Source organism: Triplophysa rosa, linkage group LG15, assembly GCF_024868665.1.
Source record: "Triplophysa rosa linkage group LG15, Trosa_1v2, whole genome shotgun sequence".
Classification (NCBI taxonomy): domain Eukaryota; kingdom Metazoa; phylum Chordata; class Actinopteri; order Cypriniformes; family Nemacheilidae; genus Triplophysa; species Triplophysa rosa.
The window spans coordinates 7960968-7988364 of record NC_079904.1 but is presented as its reverse complement, the minus strand read 5'-3'; the positions used below and the strand labels follow the sequence as shown (position 1 = coordinate 7988364).

Genomic DNA, 27397 nt, shown 5'->3' with positions numbered 1-27397 from the left:
GCACACACTGGGGTGTTTTACTGTATAAGTTAGGACATTTCAAAGACTGTCAATGTTTTCATACCACATTTTTATTCCATGTGATCACCCATTCAGAAGTTCATGCTGGAATACAACATACTTTTTGCATATGTTCTCTTAAGTCTATTTTACTATGTAAATATACAAATCACACTATCATTCCAGTGTGCTTCCAGTGTTACCCTTATAAATTAGTGAACATAAGCACTGTGTTACAGATTTTAGATACAAGATGACCCTAATGAGCTTTGTTAAAGGACACCTTGTAACTTTTGAACTCTGGGTTGTTTTGTGAATCACTGTGCTGTTTCCACAGCAAACACCACACCTTAAACACACACACACACCTCTGATCCACAGTATTGGCGAAACAGATTTGACCTTAGAGTTATGTAACAACCCTTGACCTTTGGTTGCAGTGGCCTGTGAATGTGTCCGTGTTTGGGACAGGTGGGAGATTCCAGACATTTCCTATGGCTCTGTCAGAGAGGGAAAGCCAACACTTTCTATTAGTTGGTAAACATTTCCCATATAAATTGTACATATAAGGGATTTGTGAACTGTTTTATGGGTCGGTAGAGAATGTGTGCTGTAAAAAATAAACTGGATGATTTTATAGACAATAAACCTTAAATTAGCACATGTGCATACCAAAGTTCAATTAAGTTTAAATTAAAACTTTGTATATGGGCAGTGCACAATAATTCCACAGGGAATTTCCCAGGATTAAAAAAAGTCAGACATGAAAAATGACCTTTCAGTAAAGTCATACCAGTTGTTTTATATAGTGACTGAACATAAACACAGCGTGCATAGTGTAACAGGACTAAAATAATTGATTTTAGGAGAAAACTGTAACTTTTAGAGTTTAAATGAATTTTCAAAGAATTTAGACATATAGCTTAATCAAGCTTTATTTACATGCGCACCATTTCTTATACAAACTAGATTACAATTCAAATGGAGTACACAGGAAAAAATACTCACAAACATCTAGTAGAGAAGCCATATGACTATAAGATAAAGAGGTAAAACAGCAAAGGTTTTATGAAGGAGATGAGGGAGGAAAGAAGGCTACGGTCAGGGTGGTAAAATGTGGGAATAGTGGTATATGCAGATTATCACTATGGAAATAGTAAATAAACACCTGAAATGTTTAAAGATGTAACTAGTAAATGGGAAGACAGGTCTCTGTGTCAGATGTCTTTAAAATAGGTTTATTCCCATAAAAGGAGGTGTAAGAATACATGCAAGCCAGGTTTGGGGACAATGACAATATTTTGAATTTTTGAATCAATTTACATGGTAAGCTGTTTTATAGGGGTGGTTTTCAGGCCAATGAATTTGCCGCATTGTGGATATCACTGGTACAGCGTGTGTCTGAAAACTAGAATGAATATGATGATAATCTGATCCCACGACACAAATTAAGTTTGACACCACTGCTATGGTAATTGTACCCATCTAACAATTACATAGTTTAGCTTAATACATGGACTCCAAAAGATTTATCTGTATTATTACTACATGACATAAGTATAGCAGGATGTATACATAGATATGCATTTTACATGATGCATATGTACATTTACATGCATGCATACATGAACGTATGCAGTGAAGGGTCAGGTACACCAAACATTAAGATTTGTACATCATGTTTTGTGATAATTGAACAATGGAACAAAACAAAGTTTAATACAGTGACAATACCCTCCCCCCCCAGTAAAGACATCATTAAACAACACAGGATGGATTCATCTCTTGACATTTATGAACAAATGTTCATAAAACGTTTTAATTGTACACAGCCAGGATGCAGTTAATTCAAGATGAGGCTCTGATGTTGTAATGGAGCCCCCACTCTCCCCTGAGCAAGTGATGCATGTTGCATATAAGGACAGAAAAGTCCCCTGATCTCACTTTGTTTTGTGATTTTGGCTGCCAGCATCTTCTACATTTTCAAGTAATTTGGCAAATATACAAAAGATAGCTTATTGTTTTTGCTCAGTAAAGTTGGCTTCCAGAGGAAAGTCCCATCCACCATTGAATGCTGCCATTATTCTAATTGCTACCGCTAATCATTTATGCTATGTCCTTGTGGCCAGGAAAACATAAAAGGCCTTAATAAAGGACAGGGCTTAACACTGATAATTTAGCACCTGGTATGGCATGGAAATGTCCACAATGCAAGTAAATATTTTATTTTATTAATTTATACTTTTGGCTACATTTATATGCGAAAACCAATAAATAAAATGCCTCCACCCTGCCAAGCTTTAAATCTTGCCATTTTTTGTATGGTTATAGATGCACACGAATTAATTACTCATCATTATACAGTTAAAATCAGCCACAGACAATTTGATTATTTCATTATTGTTATGAGGCAACTATATTTCAAATTTGAAGCTAACTTTGTATGGTAACAATGCGATAAAAATGAAAGCAAAGTGCACTTTGTCTAGATACTGAAATTTTCCAGATTATTTGCTGACCTTTAGTTGTATTATTTAGATTGAACAATGACAAAATTAGTGCTTAGACGATGACAAAAACAGCCAATCATTTAACAAAAGTGTTAGGAAAACAGAGAAAGACTATAGAGGAAACTAAACTAGGACAGAAAAGCTACAACAGACCTCAGTTTCACTTTTTATCACTAACAATTGTTTCATTTTTATCATTGCATAATGTTGCATGAACTGTGAGTTCACCATAAGATTGTTTGTGTGTCCATTGGGCAGTCTTTTGTTATAATCTGGCTCTGCTGAATTGAAGGTAAACATTTTGATGATGTCGTAGTCGTCAGATTCATCCAGTACTTGCTGCAGACAGCAAACTTGGCAAGGATACTTCAAGTCTGGTGGATTTTTTGCAGGATGTTCATTATTCTTTTATTTGTTGTTTGTCTGCTGTTGTGAGCCTAGATAATAAATGAATGTAATAAAAAACCAATACTAATTGTATTAGATCCAACATGTCATGTATAATAAAACACAACATTCTTATTCTTGTATTAGTCATTTGTATTTTGATTTCTACATGACATTTTGGCTCACCTATATAAATGCTGTCAGCCAGGCACCCAACTTTGATTGGACTGCTTTGTCCCGGTGAAGTTTCCCACAGGATTCAGGCTAACAGCATTTTGCACCAATGCATCAAAGTTAAAATCCAGTCCATCAGACTCCATTAGTTCTGTACGAATTATAGAATCCACATCACAATCCAGACTCCCGTTAAATATGTCCAGGTCCAAGTCCGAAGGAAAACGGTCTGTTCCTGACGGGTTACAGATCCCTATCCCATTACCTCCATTCAGCCCGGAGTAAAGTGAAGTCTGTGTCATCAACATAGTGGACTGTGGCTGGAGGTGCTGCTTTGCAGAGACTAAGTTATTAGCATCATTAGCTAGACTTTGAACCCTGTTGTTGGAGAGAGAGCGCAAAGAACCTTGTACGCTGGACCCCTGATGGTGTTGCTTATTCTGGAGGTGACTGCTTCGTCCATTTACCACCGAACTAAACGATGACATCATCGGGTCATTACGGAGCATGAGGCCATTGCGAAGGCGGGAGTTTTGAGAGGTGACGGCAGCACTGGTCTGTGATATGAGCGGGTCCGACTGTGTCATCATGACATCGCTATGACTGTGAGAGCCCAATGAATCAGAATTCAGGAGCTCTTGAAGTGAGTTCCCAAAACACGTAATGCTAGAAAATGATGTTTGCTTGTTTTCCTGGATGGTCTGCATTGGTGTCTGACGTAGTCCTCCAGTTGAAGGTCCGAAAATGGGGTTACTGAATCCTGCACTGTTGTTGCCCACAGTTTGAGAAGTGGAAATGGAGCTTGGAGAAGAGGTGGTGGTTTTGGAGCCAAAACTAAAAGCAGAACCCCCTTGAACTACCTGGCCTTGTGTGGTGATGTTGTTCAACAAACCATCCATTAGGTTGTCAGCCTCATTGAGATTTATTGTGCCAGTCAGGTCAGCAAGTCCCGGAAGTTCAGCCGGGCAAGTTTTGGAGTTTGATGAGGAGGACGAAGGTGGAGAGAGGCTGCTGGGGCTGGAGTAGAGCATTGGGGAGAGAGGCGGGCCATCCGGGACATCATCAAGCTCTGGATTAGCTAGAATAGGTGACAGTCGTCCACTCAAGGTGCTAGCATTGGAGTTGGTTCGTGAGCGGAAGTCAGTCCAACAGGATTCCAGTTCATCGCTGCTGCGGGAAGTGGGACTTCCTGGCCATTTCGACAGGTCACCACCACCAGACACATTCTCCAGCGAACCCTCTTGGGCAGCCTGCAGTGCTGCCTTTTTCTTGGCCGCTCGCCCACGTGCGCTCTTGGTGTATTTGTTACCATTGTCCATGGAGACTGCACGTCGCCTTGGTGCTTTGCCTCCCCGCCCCCCTTCAGGATTGATCATCCACCAGGAGCTCTTCCCAGTTCCCTCATTCTGTACCCGGATGAAACGACTATGCAAGGACAGGTTATGTCGGATGGAGTTCTGGAAATAGAGCAGAAACAGGTGGTTATGAATATTCTGATAACCAACATGTGATTTAGAATAAAAGCATTTGGTTTCAATCTCATGCTTTAAACAGACAAAATCTTTTTTGTTTAGATCTTTAGATCTTCATTCGTCTTTACACTGATACAGACATACACTCTCACTTGTGTGCAGCTAGAACTCCTAGTGTTACATAAGTCAGCTTTGTTGAAAAAGACATAAGGATCTATACAGATTACTCAAACCATTGATGTAACGCACAAGAGACCAAAATAATCCTCCTTTCATGGTTGCCTAACTCGCACAGGTATTTTTCAGTGTTACTGAATAGGAAACCGGTGGAAAATAGATGCCATTGTGTATTAAGCATACAATGTGATCTCGAGAGGTTGAGAAAGCACAATATGCTGTGTAACTACAGTAATTTAGCAGAGGAAATGTTCTACAGCCAGTAACCTTGGCATAACAGAGAGGTTGAATCTTCGAAAACATTGTTTTTTTCCCCTGTAATACTAGAAAGAATGGTCTTAAATGCTTAAAAAAGTCTATCTATCTATCTATCTATCTATCTATCTATCTATCTATCTATCTATCTATCTATCTATCTATCTATCTATCTATCTATCTATCTATCTATCTATCTATCTATCTATCTATATGCATATATGAATATAGTGTGTGTGTGTGTGTGTGTTAGAAACAGCTTACTTCATACTTGTAATGTAGTTTTGAGTTAAGATGAGCCGTACCACAGATACTGGTGTTTACAGTGCCAAGTCTCTCTTGAGATTAATGACATAATGTTTGTGTGTGAGAGCATATGTGTGAGGGAAAAGAGGTGGAAGTGTATGACTAAATCCTCAATGGAGCAGCATGTTATGAATGAAGTCATTACGAGCTATAATTTTCCTTCTCCACTTGCTTGGCAGCTCTAAACAAACACGGTGCCATTGACACCAAATACATTTTCTCATTTTAGGTACAGTTTACGCGTTATACCTTTAGTATGTTCCTCAGTACTGTATGGAGGGGTCTTAAAAAGTATTAAAAAGTCTTAACTGCCATTTTACAAAGTATTACATTTACATTTACGCATTTGGCAGACGCTTTTATCCAAAGCGACTTACATTGCATTATACTATACATCTGTTTTCTAAGTATGCATTAAATTTGTATCATCTTTTTAGATTTGTCCAAAGAGGTCATACTGTATATACCCTGTGTATGCTATGCTCTACATACAGTAAAAACTGAGAGATGCGCACACCTTTTAAACCCTATTATTATCCTCTCAGTTAGAAAAGCACGTACACACACTTTCCTTAATCTAAAGCTCATCCTTTCAGCCCGAAACTAATGAGGCATAACAAATTCTCTCTCTTTTAAGCCTAAGATTACATCAAATCTAAACAATTCCACCTGGTGTACATTTTCACCTGTTTTGTTTACATTTCACTCATGTTTTGTTTAAACGGCTAATCAATATGAATGGTATGATCTCTCTGCAGACTGCACGTGTGTGTGTATTGAAGGCTGTTAACTGAACGCCCATCTGCACACCGAATCTCTCTGGAACACAGAGACCTTTTTGTCCGTCAGCAACATGTGGTAACAATCCATCAATGTCAGCAGCCACGCAATGCACACACACGCAACTATGGCTTCACTCACATTCTTTTGCTAAGAGATATAGAGGAGTGAGTGTATTTGGTTAGTCTGGTGCTTTGTGTGAATGTTATTGCATGCTGGTTGGAAGCCAGTGCATCTACAAACTTGTAACCTACAAATTAACCAAACAAACACTGCTGTGAAATAAATCTAAAATAAAAATAAAGGTGAACAAGAGGTATTAAAAAGATGATACTGACAGATGAAGTAAACATTTGTAATATCAAGACACTCCAGCTGCATGAAGAATGATGCTCGCCATAAGGTTTCATAAGCTAGAAATATAACCTTTCAAAAAAATACAATTCACAGCTTCATAAGCACCCATAAATCTCTCTCCACACACAAACACACGAGTATTTGAGGAGCGTTCCACACTTCACTGACTGTAGTAAGTCAGGGCAGTGCCAGTGTGTGAATAAGGATCTGGCAGCTGAACACTTTGACTTTCAAATACACTTTTAGTGACTGTGGAGTTTGTAAGCTTATTGGGAATGAGAAATCTTCCCAGCAATGTGCAAATAAAACGTGACTGTGTCATCTTTGCGTTTGTGACCAAAAGAAATTAAAAACGCATCCAAAGCATAATCCGGTGTTTATATTTTTAAGATGGGCTATAACAGGGTTAAACGAGAGTTAGAAATAAGTTAGGAAAGTTTGGAATGGAGTGAGAAACCAGTCACTGATACAGCAAGGGGAGAGGGAGTTTATACATTCACACATACACGGTCCAAGCACACTAAAACTCTTGCACCCTCCCACTCCCGCCTCATCCCATTCCCAGCTGCCTTGACTGCTGGAGAGAAGGAGAGAACATTCCATTCCATCCGAAATGTTCATTTCCCAGCCAGGACAGGCCTTGTTTGCAAAAGTGTGTATGTGTGTTTGCGTGAGAGAAAGAGAATGAGTTTGTATGCAAATTTTCATCTGAAAACTGAAGTGGATTGCTTGGCGAGTGGCGATCCAGTTTTCTCTGAAAGTACATTCTGTATGTTTTCTTTTCTTATGCTCTCTGTTATTCTTCGGTTCCTTCAGAGGTTCATAAGTCAGGTCAAGCCATTTAACAGTTTCCTTGGTTCATTGAAGGCACAAAACTCAAATCATTTATTTTATTCTGTAGGCCGTTCGTGACAAACCAGCTAGAAACAAAAATGCATATACACACACAAACTTAATTTATGTGAATGTTTACTCCCTCCCTCCAGAAATGTTTTACACACTAGCAATAAATGGAGCTAATGTTTCCAAAACATTTCCAGTTCAAAGCTTGATAAGCCTGTGTGTGTGTGTATAGTGCACAGATTGCATAATGTGGCACATTAAAAGACCTCCTTGTTTATTCTGTGACTTTCGATCAAGGGGGTGTGGGCCTTCCCAGCCCACTCTCTTTAGCCAATCACAGTGCTTGAATACAGGCACACACACAGCAGTTGCATAGCTGATCTCACAGTAGTATGTTTCATTGGTGCTTGTCCAGCAAATGTACACAGTCACTCCTCCTTACTGATTTTACATTTAATCAAAGTATTTATATCGTATCTAAACACAAACATTCAGATACACGTTAAGTGTGTACACATTTAAGAGCTAACCAAGCAGTCATTACCAATTACATTATAGCATGTCACAGCCATTGACTCGCCAAGAGGTCACTGCAATGTCCCTGTAGTAATAGTATTATGTGGCAACGAGTAGGACATGTCTTGGGTACAGTCAGTTTCATTATCAGGCCTATGTTGTGTGCCAAAGAACAACTGCATATCCCATCATTTCAGTTTAGCCAGCGTAAACAACACACACAGTGGAAATGCAAAATGAACAAAGGAAGGAAACATGGTGATGAAAAATTATTGAGAATTTTACATTGGTTTTGCAGCTTTCACCTTCAAAATGAACTTTCTCTTACTCTTAAAAGAACAGTTAACCCAAAATCATTTACTCATCATTTGTCATCATTTACTCATTCTCAAGTTGTTCCAAATCTGTATAAATGTCTTTGAATGTCTGATGAACAGAGAGAAAGATATTTGGTTCTTGGCCACCACTGACTACCATAGGAAAAATTGCTTTATAAATGCTTTTGCTCCGTTCAAAAAAATATTTATATATATACATTGAAGAATGTAGGAAAGCAAACCGTTCTGGGGGATTTTTGACTACCATTGTAAATTTTTATAGATCAATATCCTTGACAAAATGTACTGTAAAATTGCAAAAGAGATTCAGAAACCTATATTTAACCAATCCAGTGGAGAAGAGTATCTCCTGTATAATCAGACAGTACTAAATGTGCCCTTCCTGTCAGGCAGTGAGGACAGCGAAATGTCTGTACATCTAAATCTCAGTTACTTTGGTTGATGGTTGAAGTATGCAAGACCTACAGATGTACTGTAGGAAAGGGAGGGAACGGAGTGAAACGTGGAGAACATTGACTATGAAATCCAGTAGAAATGTGTGCTCACTCATAGTAAACAACTCACACATGTAGGCATCGTGTATTTCACTCCAGTGCTTAACCTGCTTCCCACGTCTAACCCCTTATGGTCAACACCCATCTTGGAATATGAAAGACCCAAGACTCATGCACATAAACAACACTGAACAGACATCAGCCACACATGTGATATTTTTAGCTACATTTTGGAACACCGTGTCCCTTGATGTCCCAGGTTATACTGGCCAAATACAAGGTGAAACCCTTTATACATTTAGTTAAAAAGGTTTGCTAATAAAAGACAGATTTTCGTTTTTGAATAATATAATCCCAAAGCTTTTTCACGAAAGCAATAAAGCCATATTTCATGGTTCCAACAAATCTGTTCTCAATCATGGCCATATTTGGTTCTCACTTTATCGTGCCAGGGAAGTGTTTGTCTAGCGAAGTGCAAGCAGCATGTATTGAACAAGCGACACGTATTTGGACAGCCACAGCTGCTATATTTAACCCATAATAATGGCAGAGCTTGTGACATATCAGTGAATCATTGGTTTCAAAAGTTTAGATCAGAAGCACATTTCATTGCACTTTCTGAAAGATTCACAGGCGGAATACTGGAAATATAGTGTGAGTGTAATATATTGTTATTTATCAAAGACTGAGAAACAGGTTCTCTTTCTTTCTACTGTAATAATATTCTTCATAATGATTTGGTTCATGTGGCTGTTGTCATCACATTGCTGTGGCTCTAGCAGTGTATGAAAGCAACTTGATCATTGTTTGGCTCTGTCTCAGTGCTAATGTTTGTCACTCTTGTGCACATCTGGGCTTGATTGAAAAAAGGCCGTGTTGTGTTTTGTATTTGTGGGCAACTGCTTTTCTTACTACGATCACAAGGGTGCGGCCTGTTTCGTTGGGTTTTGCAATTTTATTGTAAGCCTGCATGAATGTGGTGAATTGGTGGTTTCAAAGCTCAATCAAAGCTCAAAAGTGTTAAAATTGTTCCCTCATTCACTACGCACTAGATGGTGAATTCCACATAGCATGCACTCTAGAGATGTTGCAGATACAACTTTGTGACATACATGTGCTTCTTGGCTTGACTTGAGAAAATGGCTACTTGATAAAAAATACTTTATATTTGTCAACTTTGATGATGGATGGATGCATTTCATAAAGTTACCCAAGTTAGTTAGTCAAGAAAGATTAAACACTTGCGATTAAGTAAGGTGGACAAAAATTATTTGGTTTGCTATATTAACCAGCGTGTGTTGGAATAAATAAAGCTAAACAGCAATACAGAGAATTGAATCCCTCGGAAAACACCAAGTTGTCCATCACCCCATACTAGTGCATATAGAGACTAAAGAGCGATTATGGGCACAGCTTAGGTCACTCTTTTAAAGCAAACAGGCTGACCTGACCTCCACTTTTATCCCACTAAACATCAGAAGAAGTGCTGTTAAAACTGACCCCTAGCCTTTTTTACTAACTAGCTAAAAATGCACATGCGTGTGTTTCCACCTGCGGAAACTTAGTGTACAAACACACTCTTTATCTTGCGGAGCTTGCCAGTGTAGGGAGGACCAGCACCCCCACGCACATTTTTTCTGCAAAAAGTAGATAAATACAAAAGGAACATTTCTTTATCGCTCCTCACCATGCAACGTTAGTGAATATTACTGTATGATGATAATGCACCGTAGAACCATCAGTGCAGGGATCTTGCTAACAATTCACTGGGGTAGCGACAAAAGAACAAGACAAAGAAACTAACGTTGCAGCAGAGAGTGAGCCACAGGGTTTTCTGCTGTACCAGCAATTCTCACTCCCCCCTTCTGTAGTTCCTGCTACCTTGACTTTTGGGCCACATGATTTCCTGTTTCTGCGACACACACAAACATAAATACACTTGCTGTCTTGCACGTGCATGCAGACACATACAGAAAATTATTGCAGTATTGCACTCAAATCTTTATATAGTAATGGTCAGTGTTTAAAGAAACACTTTGTGTGACCTAGTTCTGAAGTTATATCATCTGTGGATAATTGAGTGGGAGGATTAAACACAACTAGCCAAATACATGTATCACTCGAAATTAGGTAGAAATCTACTCCACTGGCTCTTATACCAATTAAGATTTTGCAATCCTTGCACTTTTAGTCTTTGTACAGTATGTTACTTCGTACAGTATGTACACTACTCTTGCCTGTGTTTGAAGATAGAAGGAAAAGGAGAGCGCAGATATCATTGGTTGCTGCAGTGTGACTTCAGATAAGGTGACAAGTTCATTTTGTCTGTGTAAACTTTGCTGAGTGCAGACTTGAAGAGCTGAGCGCTGTGAATCTATCTGTCCACATCTTTAACCTCTGTAATGCAGCGGAGAGAGGTGCGTGCTAATGTCTTCCTTCAAAATAAACTGGCCTGATTAGGTGATTAAGGCTGAGGTCATTTTGGCCGTGTGTGTGTGTGTGTGTGTGTGTGTGTGTGTGTGTGTGTGTGTGTGTGTGTGTGTGTGTGCATGTTTGGATAAATAGGAGATTAAGTTCTAAACATAGAAATATTGAGACGTGCATAACACACACGTCTCTCTGGGGAGGGTTCGGTAAGGGCACGTATGCATGTTGCACTGTAACCAGGTTTGTACCAAGTTTAATCCGCCAATACATTCAATGAAATAGAGCAGGGGTCTTTTCTTTGAGGGCCAGATTTCAAAAGTATAAATAGGATGCGGGCCAGTTTTTTACCATATCATAATTTCTTCTGTTATTTTGTATTTCTGTTATTTATTGCATTTTGTTCCTTTTATACTGTTTTTGTTGCTGTTACTTATAGGTCATGTATTAAAACATGCAAACAAATATTGCATCCAGTATGTGTGCCTTTTCATTATATTTAATTAAAAGGGATATTGTCTTTTTAAATGTATTTTATATTCCTTGATGCGTTCGTTTACCCAAAAAAGAAATTGCTGTTAATTTACTCACCCCCATTCCCACAGTATTTCCAAGATGTGGGTGGCATTGTTTTTTCAAGAAGATATTTATGAAGATATTTGGTTGAATTAATGAAATTCAAATTAATAAAAGTGAAAAATCCTAATACATTCAGCACAAAAGTAATTCCTGCCCTTTGTGACATTAAACTGGTGTCTTATAAAGCGAATCAATTGGTCTCTGCAAAAAACTGAACGCTATTGTCATAGATATGGCTATTATCGCATCTTCGGCTGAATTCCTATCGCATTCATGTGCCCCACGCAGGGCAGATCCTTTAAAGCGCAAGTTCTGGAGGGAGAATGCAAACTATCGCGTGCGCAAACCGATTGCCTGAGGCTGTGGATTGCTGATTATAATGTTGTAAATAACATTAAGTTTCTTGGACAGACCGATCAAATCGCTTTACACGACGTCAATCGTTATAAGCTGCGGGAATTACTTTCGTATTGAATGTAGCATTTTGGACTTTCAAAGATGTGGCGTCTCAGGACGTGCATTTCTTAAAGCACACCATTCTTAAAGTCTCTCCACTTATTCGAAATGTTAAGGCGGGCCAGGTAAAGATGATTGGCGGGCCGCATTTGGCCGCCCGCGGGCCACCAGTTGACTAGCCCTGAAATAGAGCTTCACTGTGGGTATTTAAATAAAGTTTTTTTCAGTGCAAAATCCTAAAAGGAGTGCATACAAAGCTCTAAGAACTGACCCACAAGATCGGGAATTGCACAGGGGAGATTTTGCACTATTACCCAATTTGCATAATTGTTTTAGTGAATCAGGCAAAAGCAGACGACAACTAAGGCAGTGCACGCAAACTGTCCCTCTTACTAAAATTCGCTCATCTGTTTTTCTTCATTTACGTCTTTGTGCTTTACTATCTGTGACCAAAAAAGACAAAAAGAAATGCTTCAAACATCGGTCTACACACTCAATGAAAACAGCAAACAAACACAAGCTTCAGTTGTCTTGGACAGTGTCTGGGGCACATGTGGTTTGAACAGCACATTCATTCTTTGTGTAAGGTGCAGGATGCTCTGAACTGTCACTTTTCTCTGCTCGTTCATCTTCTTTGCTGTCTTGTCTTCCATTTCACTCTGTCTTTATGTGTCTTTGTTCTGCTTCTCTGAGGCCCTGAGGTCTTAAGCACATTCTCACTAATGCCGCAGCTTCCCATCATGACGAAACACACTGAAACACACTGAAACACCACACAGGCATGTCCTCCAAACTGTGCCTGTCTATTGATTTACCCCTCCCCTTCACGCTCACTCTTTCCCTACATCTACCACAGTCCCTTGCACCCAGTCTGAAGTGTACTTTTTGACACTTCAGCCAATCCAGGCGAATTGTTAACATTTCTTAACTGCCATTATGCATTGCTCTTATCCTGTAAACACAGAGAAAGATATTTGGAAGAATGCTTGTAACCAAACAGTTCTTGGCCACCACTGAATTGGAAAAATGCTTCTTTGTTCTGTTGATCTCAAGATATTTTGACAAATGTAGGAAAGCAAACAGTTCTGGGGCCCTTTTGACTACCATTGTAATTTTTCCTACTATGGTAGTCAATACAATAGTGGCCAAGAACTGTTTAGTTACAAGCATTCTTCCAAATATCTTACTCTGTGTTCATCAGAACAAAGAGATTTATACAGATTTGAGAGTAAGTGATGACAGAATTTTTATTTTGGGGTGAACTGTCCCTTTAAGTATGGTCGAAATAATTTTTGGGACTACTCTACATGCGTAATATGGCTAACTAACCTGACCCGGAAAATATAATATAAAACAAAGTTTACCACGACAAAGAAGCTTAATTTAAAAACCACTGGAATGGAGCTCATAGTTTAGGAAAAATACTTAATTTACTAACATCTTATATGTTCATGCCCTTGTTGCATTACATTAAAGGTGTCAATGAATTACGATGTCTAAGGGCATAATCAGTCCCGTGATTCCACAGTAAACTGCTGATCTCAGAAGACTGCTTTAGGTCATTTTGGCTCATTACGACTTGGAACATATTTCTACACGACAGCAGTATCTCAGCCGAAGCTGAAAGGCTGAAATCCTTAATAATAAATCAGACTCACAAGTAGGACATTTGGAGGTTTTTCTTCTCGCCTCTCCTTTTCCTCTCTTTTCTCCCTTCTGCCATTTCGACTGGATGACTCCTGTGAAGGGCTTTTCTCTGGTGGAACCAAGAACAAAAGCCTTCCAGTAACAACTCATCTACTGCTGAACTCTCTGGAGCAGCGCCAATGCATTCACACGCTCTCTGGCGAATTGGACCCCTGCCAGAATCGTTACACATGCACACACACACACACACACACACACACACACACACACACCACCAACACACACACCCACAACACATCCACACACACCCATCACACACATCTTACAAGCCACAAACCAAACACACACACACCAGACACACACACACACACACACACACACACACACACACACACACACACACACAGTGTTGAACCGGGCCTCTCTCTGGAATTAAAAAAGAGCTCTAGGAGAGAGCAGTGGACCTCTAGCGAGCACGTAGCTCTGGTCACCATCCATTAAGGAAGATTGATACATGAGCAGAGTGCCAATTCAGGGGGCTCAATCTCACCATGAAACCACTTTTGAAAGAGGTGTGACCAGTAATCCCTCCAGAAATTTAGAAAGCAGGGGTGGTTGCAGGGAAGAAAAAGTGCTGACAAGTTCTTCGGTTGAGTACTGGAGAGCTGGAAACTTGAAAAACCTGCAGAACAACCCTCTCTCTGACACATACTCTTGTGTACACACACACACGAGCGTCTACTCCATAACCACAGCATCCCTTTAGGCAAGATATAGCAGACTGTGCATTTAGGATTTGTGTCTTAACTGGATTTACCTCTCACACACAGGCACAAATATTAAAAATGTACGCCAGGTACATTTGCGGTTTTTCTGTGTATTTTCCAATTCTGTGGATTTGCTCTCGTTGCTTTATGGAACACTATATGTCACCCTGCCAGTGAAAACCCAGATTTGTTGTTTTAAGTCATCCTACATAACGTAAAGAACATTTTGTGAATATATCACCTTGACATCTGAAATATTGACTGAGTAAGGCCAAAGATTGAAATCATAGTGAAATGAATGATTCAAATCAAACTTTGATACTTGTTATCTCATATATACATTATGAGACTTTAGCCTGGGTTACATATCGTCTACTGTAGGCCTACATTTGCACCACCAGAAACCACGAAGGCCATAATCTGCTGTTTTAAATAGTCATTAAAAAAGGAAGCGAGTTTATATTCTATTTTTGTTTGCAGACAGACAGAAGTTGCGGTACGATCACGAGACAAAAGGTGGGCAGGATGTTTACTCTTTGGTTCCTCTACGTCCATTTGCCTACAGGGTCCAAAATTATTGGCGTAATGCTTGTGTGCTCGTAAGGTGTGGCTGTCAGCTGGCTGCTTCACTACCTAGTTGTGTTACGATGTGTCAACGAAACTCTTGTTTAAATGCCATAGCACTAGCTTTAAAGCCGTCTCGCTGCTTGCTGTATACATAGGGAGCTGCCTTCATACCGCCCACTACAGGAGACTCACAACTGATTCAAATACATCGATCGAACGACATCAGCTTGTCCCTAAGTTTCAAATGATAATTAAATATACAGCACATACTGTAAATAAATTAAATAAGATGATCAATTTTTAATCAAACTTGATTTTTTATTGATACTGTTTTAACCTATTCAGTCTTGAATAAAATCTCTCGCCTCTTTTCAATGCTCATCACGATGCATTCTGGGATCATCTACTTTGCAAAGAGCACATCCTTTGCTAAGAATTCAGCTAAATTTTGTATAGAAGGCAGTATAATTAAAATGTTTACTTTTTAAACATCTACATGTCAGAAGTATGCTTAAAGGTCCAGTGAATGAAATTTAGCGGCATCTACGGCTGCACGATTAATCGATAAGAAACCGTACGCGGTTTGGCGGTTGGCTGCGCAGTCTGTCAGTGAAGTATGGTTAAATGCAGATGCTTCCGAAAGCGCAGAAACGCCAGTGCTCCACAGAAGAACCACGCGTATAACCAGGAAATGCGGTCTTCCTATCTGCATCGCATCTGGCATCTTTCTATCACTATTTTTCAAGCCTCATCAGGTATTTTCATGACAATAAACTATATTTATAATGATGATGTTTGACGGGTGTTGCTTTTTTAAATGCACGTTATAATTCAATTCAATTCAATTTTATTTATATAGCGCTTTTCACAATGTGCAATATAAGCGACTCAAACACGCAGTGCTTTCAGATGGAGCAGCATTTCCCGCTATTCATTCCCCTGCTTCATGAACAAGCTGCGCATAAAACATAATCGCAGTTTTCGTGATTTCACAATCGCGATTTGAAGGGGAATTGCGATTAATCATGCAGCCCTAGCGGTGAGGTTGCGAATTGCAACCAATGGCTTTCTCCAACGGTCACCCTTCTGTTACCAAGCACTACGGTGGCTGACACAGGACTGATGTCATCATGTTTTGCTTCTGTGTCGAAGGAGATAACGTATTTACGAAACGCGTTCTGTAGAGCAGTTTGTCCGCTAAGGGGCTACTGTAGAAACAACATTGCGAATTCCATGTAAGGGGACCCGTGGTGTACTGTATGTAGATAGAAATATCTAATTCTAAGGTAATAAAAACATAACGCTTCATTATGTAAGGTCTTTACACACCTCTGAAGACATGGTTATGTATATTATATTGCATTTCTGTCAGTAGATCCTCCCCAAAAATTACCAATTGGACCTTTAAAAACCATTCAAATACCTATGCAGGCAGCTTGACCGTTTTTGTTCCATCTAGTTAAAAAAGGTAGAAATCTGGGTGAAAGACCTTGAGCATTTAGTCTGCCTAACAACAGTGATTCATAATTCATTGAAGTGTAGAATACCCATCAGGCTTTCTGTGTTTGGGTATGTGTGCTTACTGAGTTTATTCACTGTAAAATGCACAGACAGAGTCGCTCATGAGACTCTTTGTCTGACCCTTTCTCTCTCCGTCTAGACATATATCGTCTGGAGATACAGTGGATGTTTTTGCCTTTGCCAGGTTGTCTTGCACATGTTCATGTGTCTATTGGGACGTTCAGAGAGGCGAGGTAATTCACTGTCGGGCATGCTTAGCAGCTCAACACACTTTCTGTGCTTTTTGTGGCACGCCATAGGGACTCTAGAAAAATTCCTCGCTGTGCCAGAGGGAAGTGCTCTAAAAGTACACGGGGCATTCTCAGGGCAAAGTCGTTAAAGATGGAGAAGTGTAGTTTTGAACAACACTCAAAGCCTGCTCTTTCCTCTACCCACCCTGGCGTTCCCTTTCACTCTACTCTCTCATTTGTAAAATATTTTGCTTCGAGAACACTACAGCTTTCCAAGACCGTTGGCCAATGGTATGTCTGGTTAAATAAAGAGTTCGCAAAAAGCAAGAACCACTGAAAGGAGACAAATTGCTGCCCCTGCGTATTTATACGTTGTGGTTTAGGCGAAAGTTCATTCAGAGATGTTGTCATAGAAACTGGCCATTGCTGACCTTCTGGCACTAAAATCATTTTGACAGGATTAAAAGAGCAAATCTGGCCATGAGATTAAAATCTGTTTGGAGTCGGTCCTTACGAAAAGTTGTTTCGAATGTTTGTCACAGATTGGGGACCAAACACTAATGCATTTAGTGCAGACTGGATAGCAGAGGCCTCACGATCTACTCCTTCCTCCCTCTGTCCTCTTGTTCTCCCCCTTCCCCCTCCGCTCTCCCTCTGAGAGAGACATGGAAGACTGCCAGTGTACGCAACCGCGCAGCACACACACACATACGAACACGCCATGCAGCCCAGCTACACACTGACCTACATATGCTTTCACTGCGCTGATTGAGTGCCCCGCTGAACCTCTGAGCCTATCACGGCTGGGGGAGGAGTGCTAGTTAGCCAATAGAATTTGTTCGCCCTCAGCAAGAGCACTCTCAGTCTCTGTACAGTTTTAGAGTTATCAAGCAGAAATAAAACATTCAGTAAAAATGGAAATTATATGCGGTGACTTTTCAACCTCTGTGTAAGAAGTTAAATTTGACATATTTACAGATTTAGGGTTTGTGCCAACTTTTGTTTGACTAAATGGGGGCTGTGTGCTCCAATGTCAAATTTGCCTGATCGCAATCTCAGTGGAGCGTGAAGATTGCCCAATCAAATTTATTGTATACTTTAAACACACACAAAGAAACACAAAATTTTGTGTAAATGTATACATTCTTGCACACATACAGGAAGTCAAGAGGAGGTCATATACATTGTTTTTACTTTTATGTATGCAAGCCTTTTTAAAGGGACTGTTCACCCAAAAATAAAAATTCTGTCATCATTTACTCACCCTCATGACATTTCAAACCTGTATGACTTTTTTTCTTCTGCAGAAGATATTTTGAAGAATGTTGGTAACAGAAAAACCATTGTTCCCCATTGCCTTGCATTGGTTTTGTGTCCATACAATAGAAGTCAATAGGGATCAACAGTTTTTGGTTACCAACATTCTTCAAAATATCTTCTTTTGTGTTTTCCTGAAGAAAGAAAGTCTTACAGATTTGAAATGGCAAGAGGGTGAGTAAATTATGAAAAACATTCATTTTCTCCCTTTATATTTGTGTGGACGACACTTGTGGCACAAAATATGTGTTGACAAGTCTTAATGATAATGCTAAATCATATTCAGTATAATATAAGGAACTAGACTTTGATTAACCTTAACAAACGTATGCTTCCTTCATCATCTTTTATCTTGTTTTATCGGTTACTCTCCCAGTGACTTTTCTTTTCCCTCTTATCTCTGCACTTACGCATCATTTTGTTAGTACCTGGTGTCATCTCTCAGCATTAAGCAGTCTGATGTGATGTGAAAATGATGTGGTGTGATCGTGAAACTGATGTAATCCTACATACCTCATTACTGTGTGATCCTCGGTTAAATTATCTGCCTTCGCTCTGTGTACGCACATACAAAAGAGCTTTAGCACACTTTATGTGTGTACATACACGCACAATGTACACTCAGACAGCTCATATGACCAGCCACCTGACTAAGCCTCAAGTTTAAACAGACTAATCCTCACACTGCACATCACACCACTAAAATAAATGTTTTTTACAACACCTAGTGCACATCTTTATCAGAAAGAGATTCTGTACGGGATAACATTGGTATGTTAGCTGGAATAATGACAATGCATGTCTGTATAACAAACTAGCAGACTTTCAGCAATGCGCTGTGTGTCAGAAAGCCTGGCCACTGCCTTTGTGTGCTCCTGGAAAAACTGCTCAGCTGCAGGAAGAAGAAAAAAAGAAGGGAGTAAAAGGCTGGGTGGAAGAAAGGGGAAAGTAAAACAAACAAGGGGAAAAAGTGGGGAGAGGAGAGGCAGGAAAGGCACACTAACCCACATTTACCAAGCAGAGCTGAGAGCGAAGAAAAAATGAGAAGAAAAAAAAGACTTTTAAAGGGATAGTTCACCCCAAAACAAAAATTCTGTCATCATTTACTCACCCTCTTGTCATTTTAAAAATGTATGACTTTCTTTCTTCTGCAAAACACAAAAGAAGATATTTTGAAGAATGCTGGTAAACAAAGAACGTTGGTCCCCATTCACTTCTATTGTAAGGACACAAAACCAGTGCAAGTCAATGGGGACCAACGGTTTTCTGTTACCGACATTCTTCAAAATATCTTCTTTTGTGTTCTGCAGAAGAAAGAAAGCCATACAGGTTTGAAATTACATGAGGGTGAGTAAATGATGACAGAGTTTTCATTTTGGGGTGAACAGTCCCTTTAAGAGCAGCAATACATTGAATATTATATATGTGCACTGATTCTGCAAACAACAACACATGGCAGTGCCATATTCTCACTTTCATGTACATAAATCAATCAGTCTAAAAGCCCTTTCAGTCAAGCGGTGATGTCATCCTCAACCAGATCATCAGCAGTCCTGTCCCACCGGACCAATCTGTCTGTCTTTCTCCCTCTCTCTGCCATTCTCTGCCCTTTGTGTGTATTAAGATACTTTTACATAAAGCTCTAAACACTCTAAGTTTAAGATACTGTCCTTGACTTGAGCAATACCACTTTGCAAAACTTTGCATACCAGAGTCACCACCACAGAGCTCTGACCAGAGTTGTTGTATAATCTCACTGCATCCAAGAAACATAAACAGTGTGGTCATTTTATGCTTTCTTGGAATTACAGAGATGGAGTAAAAAAACACAACGAAAACAACTTCCTGCACTTTAAATAACAAGCATTTACATGTGTGTGCACGTGTATAAATGCAAACTTGTCATTTTACACTTATATTCTATATATATACCTATATACTGTATACACTATATACTATATGTTTCCCTCAAAAGTCTTCATACAACGTGGGACAGTGTATCGTCGCACCCCCACCCACTTTCACAGTAATCTGAGAGAAAGAGAAGGAGGGAAACTGAGATAAAAAGAATAAGGAAGAGTAAGAGAAAGCGAGGGGCCCCTTTTTGTCGAACCCCATGTAACCCCTTACTGGGCCTCTACACATAGAGAAAGAAAAAGCAGGAAAAGAGACAGACATACATACAGGCGGATATATAAAAAATCAGTTTTTATGCTAAAATGTGTGTATAGAGAAAGAGAGAGAGAGAATGGCATCTACAAACACCACAGGAACCAAGAGACATACAAAGAAATAGTCTCAGGCACTCCTAATTACTCCCAAAACAAAAGGGGGTATCATGAAAATGTAGTGAATTGTGTTTATTCTCTGACCCTACATGCTTGGCTTGCAGGATTTAGGGAGCGTGACGGTTTGTGAGCGGCGAGCGCAGGCGGTGAAGAGCATGTTTACTCATTAAACCCTGTGACCCTTCATGCCACTCAAACAAACTATTACTACAGCTATTATTTTAAATAGCAGAAGTAAATTGTGTGTGTTTGCACCGTCCATTTAGGAAAGTCTTTCATCTTAAAACAGTCGCATCATAAGAATGTTCTTATGCCAAATGCCTAAATGTTATCAGTTTAAATGTAGTTTTAAATTGAACCATTTTTCAACAACAGCCTCGGTCCAAGTTTGAAAATGTGTATCTTTAACTATGAACATATGATCATATGCTCAATAATGACACTGATTTTAGTACACTGACTTATTTTTATGTTGGTCTCGTGACTAAGATTTGTGTGTGGTGAATCAAATAATTCTGTAAACACTGATTCTAGGTTTCTTTTAGTGAAACATTTGACAGATTAATTCCAACTCTCGAAAATGTGGCTTTTTGAGAATTGTTAAAATATCAGGCTGTTTTTTCTACACAAGCATTGTATTGTACAGCCATTAAAAACATACAAATTGGAAGTATGATTTATTTTTCCATGGCAGTGTAGCAAATAACAGTTTGTCGAAAGAAAGTACAGGACCAGCTTTTTAGAGCAGTGTTGTTGTTTTTTGCTTGGAGGGATTTTTTCAGTTTCGAATGTTACAGTAGTTTTATAGTACAATACAAAAACTCTTAATTTTGAGTTTTGATTCTTAGAAGTTTTTGTGGGATGGTGTTTTTGGTTTGTCTGCTTGTCTTGTGCTGCAATTCACCACTCACATCATGGTCTTTGACATTCACAGTAGCAATTGACCCATATTGACTAGGTTACACCTTATGATCATTTGTTTCCAAGAGGAGGGTAATTGGCATATGCAAAGACAAAGAATTCTCTTTTTTCAACTCGAGACTGTACATTTCCTTTAAAGGAAATAGAAATTAGAGACAGACAAATTTCAACTAAATGCAAAAAAACCGAAACAGACATATCAGTAATGGAAGTCTAAGTAGCAGCACGCGAATGCCCATGAGCTGTGGAGCGATTTCATGCCCCCATAAACACTGCATGACAGAAAATGTGAGGTAGGTGGGGGAGGAGTGCAGGCAGAGGTAAATGGGACAAAACTGAGCAACTGCACAGTAATTTAAAGACAGACAGTGTTAGAGATTAAAATCCTAGCATCTGATGTGTGCCAAAAGGCACGCCACATGATTTAAGCCCATAATGATCTTCATAGACGGTTTCCTCGCTCTCCCTGAGCTGCCCGATAACAAACTGCTGATGTGTCCAGCAGCTGGACCTGTTGCAGACTTTACTGCTAAGTCAGCATTCTGTCTATTCAGTCTATTCAACTTGATCCACTGGCCTCCCCTGACATCCATATCACCACGGCTGACCCCAGGGCAGGTGTGTAAACACTAAAGGTGCAGTGAAAAAGATAAGGATTCACTGAAACTGCAAGGCATTGGACTCTTAAAACAGATAACAGACTTGTGTCGATGACCTCACCATGCGCGGAGCTTCTGATTGGTCTTTTATTTAGAACCCACTGTATTGATAAGAGGAGATAGGGCTGTTGCGCAGACTGTGCTGTAATGACCTGGCTTCTTGGAAGACACTTACACTTTAGAAATATTGTGATTGAGAAACATTGAGATAGAGATAAATAAATGTATATTGTAAACACTTTTTACAATACATGCATTACAAAGATGTGTCCTACCAAACCCCCTAGTGAGGAAACCAAAAGTTCACCTAAGCAAATTCCCACAGGCCTACAGATGCATTATTTGACCAGATTAAAAATGTGTCCTGTGCCAAGTGATGCCCTCTGTGAGGTTCCCCAGGCCGTACAAATTTGACTACCAAATTGACTATGTGCACGTAGTCACTGTGGTGTTATGTCACAGAAAGCGCATTTGTTTAGTCAACATCTGTACAGCTGAAAGTCTTCACAGACCCAGATATAACACCTGCTTCACGATGATCCGGAACTGCAACGTTCAATCGAGCGTAATCTAAATCTAATCTTGGTTAATCAATCTAATTCTGTGGCTAATCACAAGTTGACACACACACGCTCCAACACACAAGCACCCAAAGAAACCATCTGCGTCACCAACCAATCGCTTACTTTTGTTTGACACGGTCTCTCTCAAAGGGCAAATGCTAGAGATTGTCAGTGAGGACATATTTCCTTAGTAATAATCACTCACTACAAAGCATCTCCTCTCATTACCGCTAGATTTGTCTGGCCAAGAGCCCCTGACACAGAAAGCTAGCTTTATTGTACACAATTAAATTTGAACCAAAAACGATTTATCCACCCCTGCCTCGGCGCTCATGTCATGACAGACGCGCGTAATTGGAAATGACGGGCCGGGAAGAAAACAAATTAAACTTTAAAAAGCCTTACAGTAGGTCAACGCTGCAAGCAAGAACAACTTTACCAAGCAGGAGACAGAAGGACAAAAAATTGGTTGGGGCAGTAAGGTCATGAAAAAGGTGTGTGATGAGGAATAGGCCAAACTAGAAAGAAATTCAAATGTCCTTACCACAGATCTGCTTCTGACGGGCCTCCGTAGGCACCACCTGATCAGGAAGTCTGTGTTTTAATCAAATGTTTTCAAATATGAAAATGTCTCTGGGTAAAGGGGGAGAAAAAGATGATATGCTTAAAGTATGTAGGAGCGAGTGTTGGCTGAATTTGTCATTGGAGGCTTGTGGTCCATACGCTTATCGGGCTTATCAGTGTGTACACTTTATCAAACAACATTTACGGTGACCTATTAGCTCACCTATACATCCATATCAACATCCTTGTACCTTCACTTCGAAGTACTGCAGACCTGGCATGCTACTAAACACTATCTATATTTTCCTGTCCTCTGTCTTCCACTGTAATACCACACAGAAATGCATAAAAACCATCTTGCCTATTGTTACGTTACACAGCACTTAGACATCAAAAGCAACAACAACCTTTGATGGTACACAAGTGAACACATGCACCCTACACCCTTTCTCAATATTATAGACAAAACATTCTTCAAATACGGATATATTTATAAAACATATGGTGCTTCTAGGAAAGTTATGCTGCATGTATTTGTGCACGCATGAAGCGAATGTTGCATTTGAAATCCTCCCTCTTGACAATGAATAGATTACAAGCAACACTTAAAAAGCATCCTGGAACCGTACCAAGTGGATTTCTTAGAAAACAGACCCTTTTGAGAGCGATCATTCTCCTCTCTTCACTGTGACTGAAACATTTCAATAGGCCTCATTTCAGTAGCTCAAAATATGAAGTGTTCCAGGAACAAGAATGGTGCAATTACATTACAGTAGTAGTTTGGTCTTTATGACTAATGTAATCTGATTAGATGTGAGATAATCAGAGCGGTAATAGCGTTGGTGAGAGGTTACAGGCAAATGTGTGGTGGACGAGATTAGAAGATTAAAAACTGTGTAGTGTGTGATTTTAAGTTACCCCCAGCCTGTCATTACAAGAGCTCATCGTGAAGAGGGATGATAAAACTATAAAATCTCACCATCTCTACACCTACATTTTTCTGTTTCTGTTTTCTGAGGAGAGTAGGAGGAGCATTATGTAATGTCACCTATGCTAAAACAGTCAATCTCGTTCCTCTCATAAGAACTTGATGTGCTTGCACACATCAATCATTTATTGTGTTTGAAGATAAAAACTTGGAATTTGCATGTTGGCGGTTTATTCGGTTAAATTGCTGGAGTGTTTATCTACGCTGTGTGAACCCTGGTGTCCACACACTGTACACAAATATAGCCCTCAGACATGTGCTGGAATGCGTGTCATATTCAGAGCTTAAGTAACACAGGAGTTCAGTATCACATGGGTAGACATTTTTCTACTTGACAGAATGGCAACAGGCACTATACTACTTTGTTTTTTTTTGCGTGTACTTGTGCTATTAATGTGGTTGTAGTGTTTAATCATAAAAAACGGATGTTTCACATAGCTGTTTGGGAAACACGATCATTCTGGGGTGCAAATTTACGCGAGTAGTTTGCTGTTGCCACAGGCACATGCACAGCAGTAACCCAGCTTTCACTGTTATAACTCATGGCTATTTACAGCCAAAGGGACAGGCGAGCTGGGCTTTCTGCATTCAACTGTCCTTGACCTTGCACCCACCACCCCACCACCTCAGCCCCATCCATTTATACCCTCCCCCAACCCACTAGCTGTATTAGTGAAAGGTCCATGTGTCTTGTGCTGGCTATGGATCATGGCAATGATATTCCCATTGAAGGTAGTTGTGACAGGAACTTCGCACCATTCTGAGTCATTACGCAATCAGTAATGCCATTTAACAAGGTCTGGAGCAGCATTTATCACAGGTACATCTACCGTGCCAAGTTTTATGTAAGCAGTGTGTGCATATTAGCATTAACATTTATTATGCCTGGCACTATTTTGGGTAGTTTAACCATAATAACAAAACGCAAATGTTCCTTAGTGAAAAAGAAACTGGATTTACATGAGTTAATGTAAACGAACTCGCCAGCTGAGCGATATTTTGTCTAATATTCCTTATTTTTCGAGAATGTGGGTAATTTATTTAATGCTGGCGTCCAGAGAAAGGGTTTGTTTACCGGTGACGTCACCGATCTCACTATACCGCTGAGGCACGCGCACGCAAACCATCCAAACCCCTTCTAGCTCACCCCCCCTCCAAAAAACACACGGACATGTGTTTCTTGTTGTGATGTGGAGTGACATCAGTGCACAATGAAAGAGACGCACGGGAGCGCGACTGACACATGCATACATTCGCGCGCACACATTCGCTTACCTTCCAACCAGCGGAGCTGTTGCTGTCGCCTTTGTCTTTAAAGTACGGGACGCTTCTGACCATCCAGTCGTAAATCTGAGACAGTGTCAGTCTTTTGTCTGGGTCGCTTTCTATGGCTTTAGTAATGAGGTCTGCGTATGACAGGTTGCCCCAGGCGTTCCTCCGCGAGGAGGTCTTCCGTGGGGTTTGCTGTTGGCTGCCCTGGCCGCTCGCCCCCGGGCTCGCCGCGGTCGCTGAACCCAGCTGGGAGGACAGCGGAGAGCCCGTGTTGTCCTGCCCGCTTGCATGCAGTCCATCGGACAGGCTCGGACTGCCGGTGTCCTCTCCTTCAACAACACCATTGGCGTTGATCGCCATCGCGCTGTCATCCTCATCGTCCTCTTCCTCGGGAATTATGTCAGTGTCATTGGACGCGGGCTTCGCCGAGCTGGACTCCGGCAGTGGCCAAGTGCATGATCTCGGCCGTTTTTGCGGCTCAAAATCCGGATCAATGGCAACGTCCAGATCAGAGAACGGCTCCAGGGTTGTCTCTGCCATCGTCTCTATCGTCGCTCCCCTTTGCTCACTAGTTCAAAGTTAGATAGGCAGTGGGACGCGGTCACAGTCGCATTCCATGAATGCGTCTCTACTCTAAATAGTGCTCTAACGCTCCTCGAACGACTAGTGCAAAACTTGAACTTGAAACTTGAACCTCACCCTGTGTTTGAGGAAAGACAAAAATGCAACATGCATTTACAGCCAAGCCATATTTTATAATAATCAAACAATACGGAGCATCAATCATTTTTCTCAATACACTTTAAAATAATCACTGTTGTAATAAGCAACATACAAATCTGAATATGTATGCATTAGTATATATAACCATTCAATAATTTGCATACGCACCATTCACTCAGATCCCACTGTGTTCTTTCTCTCTGTCGCACTCCCAGCGACTTGGTGCACTGATGTAATTCAACTATATCTCTCCAGCGCACTTCACCAGTAGCCACGGACAAAGCGCCTCAACGTCACCGCACGCAATCATCACAAGCAGCAAGTCGCTGTAGTGACAAAAGAGCTGTCAGTGCCACGGCGCATAAAGCTCGCTACGAATTAAAACGACGTTGTCAGATCAAGACAACTACAGGAACGAGACTAAAAGTACTCGTGCTCGTCGAGTGCTTTGGTATTTTGTTGCCATTTGTCAGTTTGACGCGTTGTTCCTTCTCGTTCCCGAAATCTCTTTTAACAGTTAAAGGTAGAGACGCGAGTCCCGTTCATCGTCACTGTCTGGAAAGAGTGCGTGCAAACGTCTCGATGTCAACTGTACGATGCGAAAAATTTCCTTCCGAAAGGCCCTTCTTTTACTGCACCTATGCCCCTATCTAAAGCCACAGGCTGCTATACTCGTCTGTCAGCACTCAAGTAAACTCAATTTAGGACTGACTGACTAGAGAGCGAGAAGAGAAACGCAGTCCGCTGACAGGGACCTGCCCCCTAGATTCCGCGCATGGGATCGCCTCTTAAAGGGGCACTGCTCCTCACGCACAGCTGCCAACAGGCGAGAGGACATGTTCAAACAAGTCACTTCAACCCATATCAGTTTATCGGTTTTCCAAATATAGATTCAGTTGCTAGAAATTGTCGTTGAGACATGCAAACAACAATATCTAGACATATTCCGAAGTGCTTGAGATTAGAAAAAAAATCCAGGTAACACAAGTTCAACATTCAAGATCTTTAATGTCCTCTGTAGTCTGGTAACGTTACATTAAATTCTTATTTTGTCCATCTCTCTCGAGAAAGACGGCGCACAAGGGCTTAAGAGACAATAAAGGACAACTAGGGGAAATGATAATGAACTTTTCAAGACAAAAGTCAATAATAACGAAAGAAATGAACGAAAATAAATAAATAGCGTGACATTTAGCAAAGAGGTAACGGTGTTTTCCAAATTTGCTTGTAGGACTAAGATATCAGAGAAAATGATAAGAATATAACTTCTTTAGAAATGTATTATTTAAATGTTTAAATGAT

General features: G+C 40.2%; 1 protein-coding gene across 2 annotated transcripts; it reads right to left on the bottom strand.

Moving 5' to 3' along the window:
* Positions 1 to 870: 870 nt before the first annotated feature.
* foxo3b (forkhead box O3b) lies at positions 871 to 26825 on the bottom strand. 2 transcript variants are annotated; one of them, XM_057352771.1, is made up of 4 exons: positions 26264 to 26825; positions 25376 to 26072; positions 3084 to 4528; positions 871 to 2947 (listed from the first exon to the last, which is right to left on the bottom strand). In XM_057352771.1, exons 2-3 carry the CDS (start codon positions 25910 to 25912, stop codon positions 3098 to 3100), a joined length of 1968 nt encoding a protein of 655 aa, XP_057208754.1. In that variant the 5' UTR covers positions 25913 to 26072; positions 26264 to 26825; the 3' UTR covers positions 871 to 2947; positions 3084 to 3097. The 2 variants fall into 2 exon arrangements, with proteins under 2 accessions (XP_057208754.1, XP_057208753.1); XM_057352770.1 differs by having other exon boundaries at positions 871 to 4528.
* Positions 26826 to 27397: the final 572 nt, after the last annotated feature.

Excerpts from the sequence above, each read along its gene's own strand:
- foxo3b (XM_057352770.1), bottom strand. The coding sequence starts at position 25,912 with ATGGCAGAGACAACCCTGGAGCCGTTCTCTGATCTGGACGTTGCCATT. Across the intron at positions 4,529-25,375 it reads ACAGCTCCGCTGGTTGGAAG|AACTCCATCCGACATAACCT; the intron begins GTAAGCGAATGT and ends CTCTATTTCCAG.